The 7,985-nt window shown below is 51.2% G+C and overlaps 1 protein-coding gene across 3 annotated transcripts in view; it reads right to left on the bottom strand.

The window, feature by feature from the left end:
- Nucleotides 1–2,539: 2,539 nt before the first annotated feature.
- Nucleotides 2,540–7,985, bottom strand: part of CTXND1 (cortexin domain containing 1) — a 59,433-nt gene continuing 53,987 nt past the window's right edge. For 2 of the 3 annotated variants that reach the window (XM_045285800.1, XM_045285799.1), the window contains exons 2-3: nt 7,495–7,622; nt 2,540–5,587 (exon numbers count right to left, since the gene is read on the bottom strand). In XM_045285800.1, coding sequence (XP_045141735.1) covers nt 5,365–5,544 — 180 coding nt within the window. In that variant the 5' untranslated portion in view covers nt 5,545–5,587; nt 7,495–7,622 and the 3' untranslated portion in view covers nt 2,540–5,364. Of the gene's footprint in view, nt 5,607–7,494; nt 7,623–7,985 lie in introns of those variants that run through there. The other variant, XM_045285798.1, reaches the window with a different exon arrangement.

Here is a 7,985-nt window from a genome sequence, read left to right as displayed (position 1 = left end):
CTGGTGAGGACATCCAGGGCCTCTCATTGTCTGTGTGGGTCACAGCAACTGTGGAAACCAAGAACCCGGGTCTTCTGTGAGTGATTCTTTGGGTTATTGTTGTAACAGATAAATCACTCTGACAGCCAAGGACTGCCAGACAGAAGGACTGTGGAATGGGGAATGGAAGAATGAGGCAAAGGGTATCAGCCTAGACCCATCCCCAGTCAAAGAAAGGGAACTCTAGCAGTTTGTTTTTTAATCTATATTGCTGGTTTCATTTTCTCACACTTCGCCTTGTGACCATAAATTCCATACAGGAGGGGGAGCGATATTACAAAATGAGTTCTAAGTGGGAGTGAGTGGCATTCCATTGATATTTCCCCGACAACATGGTAGTGGATAGGACTTTGTTTCCGTGTGCTGGGGATATGATTTTACCCTTATCTAAGCAAATCTGGATGGATGCTCAATGGCAAAAGGAGTGGATTACGCAGGTGATTGTTCATCTGCCCAGTTAGCACCCGGGCTCCCATGCTCTTGAGCTTTTCTTGTATTTGGCCACTGGGCAACTCAGACTGGAGACAGGAGGACAGGCAGTGAGAGGTCAAACTATTTTATTCCCTCAACTCCTTACCTACTGGGTCACAGCTTTGAATCACAGGTTCTATGGGGTAAGGACTCTCTCATTGTCGCAGCTCTTCCTGGGTGTTGGTAGCATGCTCCTCATTGTACCATTAGGACACATCTCCACGCATACCTTATTACACACCCTGTCCAACCTCTGTACACAGCTTTTCATTAAACGCCCTTCAATTAATGCTTTGGATGTGCCTCGTCTTTCCTGCTAGGGCCTTGGCTGGTGCAAGAGAAACTCCCTGGAGGGAAGAAGAGTCTTAGCTGATGACGATCAAGTTCAGAACCTTCATACCGTAGGCTGTCTGTCCCTCTGGACACAGCCAACTCTCTTTGTGCTATGTTTAGATAGAGTGGGTAGAGCTGCACAATTGGGTAGAGCTGCACAATGTGGACCCAGGGACCTCAGCTTGGAGACCAGTCAGCAGACTGGACCTTAGGCCAGAGAAGGCATTACAGGGTGTCACCCATCATACACAGAAGGACCAGTCTTGGACAATGAAAGCGAGTGACAGGAAACTAGCCAAGGGGACGCACCAGGCTTTGCCGTTTTCCACCTCATATTTAAAACAGAACCAGCCTTCTTTGCATTGACTATAACTCTGGGATTCTGGGACACTTTTATGAAAGGAAACCCACACTGGTCTTCCAGTTAAGGAGAACCAATGGACATTGGAGCAAATAATTGGATAAAATGAAATGAACATGATGGGAGTTGACTACTGTCTTCATTGTCCCAAAGCAACACTGACACCGGGTGGGTACGCATCGGGCTTGACTGTGGGTTGGGGGCCTGTGAGGGTTCGGCAGCAGAGCACGTTACAGGCTCCAAGCAGCCACCAGGCACCACGGTCTGGAAGTTTCTCCATGGCTATGTTTTCCTCGAAGTCCTGGCATGGAATCAAATCCACGGACTCCCTTCCAGAATGCTTTCCGCTCCTTTTGGACAGCTTCGGTCCTAGAAAGCGTTTTCTTTTGCCAAACAGTTCGAGACAACCCCCACCTTTGTCTCAGCTAGCCAGACATGTAAAGTGCATATAGCGCCAAGGATGATCTCCTTCATTTGTTTGAGCATCAGAAAGCAACAGCGGAAGCTTGGACATACATCTCCCCACTCCAACCCCTTAAAATAAAAGTCTAAGTAGTCTCCCTCCTCAGTGTGTCCTGGAGGGTGGAGGTGCAGTTTGAATAGTTATTCTTCCACTGTTCTGAGCAGGCTGCCAGGGCTCATCATATCTGTCCCCCCCCCCCCCCATCATATTTCTCTTAGTACATACTGTCATTGGGCGTCCTGGAGTCCATTCTGATCATAGCAACCATATGGGACCAGGCAGAACCGCCTGGGCTGTCATCTTTATGGGCCCAGATCAGCAGGTCTTTGTCCTAATGGAGCTGCTGGGTGGGTGTGAACCGCCAACCTTGTGATTAGCAGTCAAGCCCTTAACCTTTGTGTAGCCAGGCCTTCTTTTGTTCTTTCACGTGCACAATCATGAAAAATGATAGCAATCCCAGCAGCCAGCAACAGATATCTGGATACTCGGAGATCTGAACTAGACATCAAAATGATAACTCTGGAACCTGCTCATGATGTCACGTTAGGGGCAGACTCGGACATAGGTATGTCGTTCATGACTCAATCTAACCACGTGGACAAGGATGAAACAACAACCAATCCCTTGCCAGAGTCAATTTTGACTCACAGTGACCAGAGAGGATGACATAGAATTGCCTAACACGTTTCCAAGGCTGTAATCCTTACAGAAGCAGACCGCCACATCTGTCTCCATCCAGGCTTCCACGAGTGACCTTGCAGTTAGCAGACAGACACGTACCCACAGTATCACCAGGACTTGTGGCGGACTGGAAGGGAACACATACACACACGCGCGCACACACACACGAACATCACTGTTTTGTTGAAGAATTGAGGTGGAAGTTTTGTTTATTTTATTGTTTAATTTTCTATCCTTTCTGAGATATTATACTCCTCTGATCATTAAAAAGTGAATTCTGGTGGTGCTTGGGGTTAAGCATTGGGATGCTCACCATAAGATCGGTAGTTCAAATCCACTAGCAGCCACTTTTTAGGAGCCAGCCGAGGCTACTGCCCCCATGAAGACTAATGCAGAGACAGTTCTTGGTTCTGTAGGCTCGGAATCCACTTGAGGGGACTGATAGGACTGAGCTGGGCTGGCCGCCATCAAAAAGAATCAAACAATAGTACGAAAACATGAGCAGATCTAGGTGTGAAAATACCGAATTGGAAATCAAGAAGACCAAAGAGCTGAAAAATACCAAATCCTTCGGATGAAGGGCTCCCCGGGCAGCACTTCTCAGATTTTAGTGTGTATACAGATCCTTTTTGGGTCTTGCTCATCTAGATTTCTGGGCCTGACCCCCCAAATCCCGAATCTGAAGTTCTGGAGTGGGGCCCATGATACTGGCTCTCTAACAAACTCCCAGTGATGCAGATGTGGGCCAGTTTGAGGAGCATTGCGCTAGGACATTCATTCTCTCCCAAGCATCAGAAATGCTTGCATTGCCCATGGGGGTCCACTATTCGCTGACCGGGCGTTGACGTGCTTGGGATTTCTGAGGTAGGCAGCAGAGTGGAGGCGGCTGCTGGCCCTGAGGAAACACACAGGTGATTTGTTCCAGAACCTTCCCTATATACAGAGCTTTGGCTGCATCATGGTCCCCTAACTTTGCCAGCTGTCCCTTTGTGCATCCCACTAGTGGGGGGACAGCTGAATGTGCCCTGAAACACTGTCTGAATAGGCATGGCCTTGCTCCGTGTCAGGGTCCACCTACTGGTGATGGTGCTTTAGAAACACCAAGCCCCCTCCCCCCACGGCCTGGTGGTGATGGGGAATCATGGCTGGGGTGCAGGGGATGGAAAGGAAGCCCTGAGCTGCTTCACAGCTGTATGTCTCCTGATGTGAAGGGCAGGCCCCACGCTGGCAGGATGGAAGAAATGCACTCAAAGGACGAGGAGCTCGGATGGTCCAGTTGGACTTTGAGTTTTGTTGGTGGGAAAGCTGATGGCAGAAACAACTACGTAAATGCATAGACACCATACCCCTTGAAGTCCGGTGCTCCCAGGGGGGCGTTCTGTGAATAGTCCTCTGACTAGCGGTTCTGAATGGGAAACTTAGCTCGTGGGAATCTGCCCTGGAAATTGGAGGGGAGCCCAGGGGCTCACCGCATGTGCAGAGGGGGAAACCCAGAAACCCGTGCTCCTCCCAGCTCAGAACTCCGGCTTCTCCTGGCCTGGGGGATGCAAGAAAGAGCCATCGTGTCTGCTCCTGTTCTCTCCTTCCCTCCTCACAACAACCTTGTGAGGGCGAGGCTAGTCCCTCATTAAACAGGTGAGGAACCCGGAGCTTAGGGAGATGATGTGAGTTTTTCGGGATTACATAACAAGCAAGGAGACGCTGAACCTTGGTCATGTTTGTGGGCTCTGGTCCAGTATTCGTGCTGAAAGGCCAGAGATGTAGGTGGGGGGTGGGACGTAGGTGGAAGGGTGGAGAGAGATCACAAGAAGAGTCACCATCAACAACTTACACATCACCACCTACAGCTTGTTACCTTTCAGAACATCCCCCCACCCACTCCTACCCTTTCATTCACGTGGGTTTACACCTACGAAGGACAAGGCTTTTCTTGCCCATGGTACAACGAGGGACCTGAGGCACTGAGAGGTGAAGTGACTTGCCCAAGGCCACACGGCCTTTGAGTAGCCAAAGTAGGTTGGAAGCCATGTCTCCCTGTCTAGTAGTCCTCTCATGGCCTGGACACCCACAAAAGGTTGCTACTGGGTGAAATAATTTTGTGTGAGGAAAAGTTCGTTTTTTTTTTTTTTTAAAGTCAAAGGACAACCAATAGATATGACTGCTGAACTCTGACCCCTTCAGTGACAGAATCCTCTGCAGCCACTGCCCACGGTGGCCACGGAGATTTGATAAAAAGGGGAGGCATTCAGGCTGTGATATGAAGGGAGTTGGCATCACCCACCCAGTAGGAGTGTGGCGATTGAAAAAATACGTGTCAAAAAGAGTGGAGGAAAATATCTAAAAATTGTGGTTTGAAGAGATGTACTTTTAAATGTGCACCCTTCTATTTTCCTGTATTCCCCACCCCCACCCCCAAATTTCTAAGATGCCTATTTCATTGATAATAGGAACATTGTATCCCTCTGTATTTCAGTCAAAACCCAACCTGCTTGAGAGCAGTGCCCTTTATGAATGTCCCGGGGAGGTGCCTCCCACCAGTCTGCCCTCTGCTGGGCCCCGTGTTGGGGAAGAGCCTGGGTTCGGAAGGGGTGGCTGCCCTGGGAGGCCGAGGGCGAATGTCTGTGCCCCTTCATATGTTACGGACAGAGATTTCCTTCCCAAGGAGACATCGTGTGATGGTGGGCGTCTGGCCCGACCCTGAATCCAAAGGGTGCAGGGGACCCACGGCAAGTGACACCCATGGTCACACAGCAGCGCCCCAAACTGAGCTCGGGCCTCCTGAGCCTGGTCCAGGGCTCTTAAGTGCAGACTTGCCAGTGGTTGGAATGCCGTGGCAACCCGGTCGTTCTACGCTTGTGCTCGTGTAGGAGCAGGCAAGGCTGAGGTGGGCTTTCTCCACCCCCATGCGACCGACTCTGGGCTGGCAGGTCAGTCACCAGGGGACATGGAAGCATCCCCTGGGCCCCCCTGCCCAGAGAGCGCCTCGAGGCTCAGTCCCCACCCCTTGCCCTGCGGCTCAGTCGTCCAGGTGTTGCTCCTCCCAGGTGGATGTGGGGATGGCGCTGTAAGGGTCCATGATGACCTTGGCACAGCGAATGATCATTACGACGAGGAAGAGGCAGAGGAAGACGAAGCAGGCCAACGTCAGTCCTTTGTCCACATCAACGAAGACGGGCTCGGGGGTGGGCTCCTCCATCTCTCGGCAGCAGCTGCGGGCTCCTCCTCTGACTGGGGATTGACTGGTACCATTTTCCACCCCTGCAGAAAGAGCCACGGTAGTGGAGAGGGCAGGAGAGGAGAAGGTCATGCCCACTTGTCAGTACCCCTTAACCCTGCCCAACTTCTGTAAAGATCCTTTCGTTAAACGCCAGTCAACGAATTCTTCAGCTGTGCCATCTCCTTCCTGCTAGGGGCTTGACCAATACACATCTCAAGAAGCAACTTCCTGAGGGCAATGAATGTACAAATGTGCTTGACACAATTGATGTATGTATGGATTGTGATAAGAGTTGTATGAGCCCCCAATAAAATGATTAAAAAAAAAAGAAGAAGTAACTCCCTAAGGGCCAAAGGGGGAGTCATAGCTAATGGCCCTCAAGGCATAAAGCTCACAGGGTAGGCTGGGGTGACTGATGGCGTGTGCCCCTCTGGACATGGTTAACTCTGGGTGCTGTGTTTGGACAGAATGGTTACATCTCTAAGGTATGTGTCCAGAGAGCTCAGCTTAGAGACCACTCAGCAGCCTGGGCCATTAGTCAAAGTGGGCTTTGTTGTCTGCCCTCATGAGAAAGCTTGATGTTCAGGTCCCCTCCAGGAGGGTATGGGAAGATGCCTTTGGCCACAGTTCTAAATGAGGTGGGAAAGGTAGATGACAGATGAGCGGGCAGATGTAAGGCTGGGTGGGGCTGAGGGACCTTTGGGGGATGGAGCCCCTGCAGCTACAGACACTCCCTGCCAACCCTATAGGAAGAAAGTTGTGATGACACTTTTGAGTCAAGCCACTAACTCCAGGTGAGAGGAAAACATGAGCAATACATGAGTTCACTTATGTATGTATGTATGTATGTATATATATATCACACACACACACTTAAAGCAGGAAGGCTTTCAAAGGGAACCCAAAGCTGAATAGCAATATAAGGGCTATTAAAGGGGGGCTGCTCTCATGGAGGGGGTGGGAGACATGGGGCTATCACCTCTCACTCTCTGGGGGGTCTCATGGGGCCTCTGAGGGGCTTTTTTTCTGAGTCCTAGTGACCTGGTTCGAGAAGCCCTGAGCCCGAGTCCTGTCACCTATTTGCAATGCCCACACCACCTCTAGACCAAGCACGTGGTTCCTACAGAGTCCATTGTGACTCATGGCTGCCTCAGGTGGGTGACCAAGTTTTGTTCGGCTCGGTAGTTTTCTTCCTGCAATCCGAACAGAAGCAGATCCCTGGCCTTTCCTCCTTGCTTCTTTCACTGAGCAGACAAACACAAATCACTGGCTCCATCCAGGCTCCTTGTCTTCCACTGCAGCCCTCAGTAATTCATGATGCCTCTTTTCTACCCCATCCGCCATATCTGCACATCGGCAGACGATTCACTCATCTTGGGGTGACTGACTGGCTGCTCTGAGCCTGCAGCCCCTCTTCCAAGGATGGCATCAGCTTGTGGCTGTGTATGTCTAGGGCCCTGACAAGTCGGCAAAGGCCTGGATGAAGCAGGGCAAGCCTGGGCGCAGGCCAGGATGGCAGGCCAGAGAGAGGCCATCGGCCGCTCTCCCCGGGCTCATGATGAGAACCATCGTCACTCCAGAAAACGAAGAGACTGGTGTTGTACAGTACGCTGCCACCTCCTGTCAGCAGTGTTGGAAGCAAGCTGCCCAGGCACTTCATACATATGCCCATTTCATAAATGTGGACACGGAGCCGTGGAGAAGGGAAACGACTTCCCCAAAGTCCCCAATCCTAAACCCTCTGCCTCCTTGGAGGCAGAAGCACAGTGGGGATTCGTTCTCTAGCCCTTCCAGAACTTCAGGAAGATGCCCCCTTAAGCTTTGGCCAGCTGGCCCTGACCTATCTGTAACCACAGCAATCATGCTTTTCCCCCACTTGGACCCTCTGGCTTGTCTTCCTCTGCGCCCCCCCTCCCAGGAGACACTGACCTGCTGGTCGGAGTGGTCACCACTTCATACGAGCCACTAGGTGGTCTGTCACCTGCGGTTGGGCTGCTCCAGGAGGCAGGGCACGGCTGTTTCCTCAGAGAGAAGGCTCCTGCACTGGGTAGCGGAGGCTGAAAGAGAGCAGGAGAGAAGTAGGCTTGCTTTCCCAGGGCGGGCTCCATGCTGCAGGCAGCCTGGCCTGTGCGGCTCTCCCTGCCCACAGGGTTGGGGGCCACTACTCAGTCCATCGTCCCCCATCTCTTTGCTCACTGGTGAACGGTGTGCACAAAGGGTGCTGTTGGGTAAAGGGAGACATCAGTCAGTGTAAGACATGAAATAATAATACTAATTTATAAATTATCAAGGCTCCATGAGGGAGGGAGGGAATAAAAATAATTTGCTGATACCAAGGGCTCAAGTAGAAAGAGTTTGGAAAATGATGATGGCAACAAATGTACAAATGTGCTTGACACAATGGATGGATGGATGGATGG

This window comes from Echinops telfairi, unplaced genomic scaffold, assembly GCF_000313985.2.
Source record: "Echinops telfairi isolate 266 unplaced genomic scaffold, ASM31398v2 ScPeMD7_7475;HRSCAF=8513, whole genome shotgun sequence".
Taxonomy (NCBI): domain Eukaryota; kingdom Metazoa; phylum Chordata; class Mammalia; order Afrosoricida; family Tenrecidae; genus Echinops; species Echinops telfairi.
Note: the sequence above shows the minus strand (reverse complement) of the source record. Positions and strands in the feature narration are given on the sequence as shown.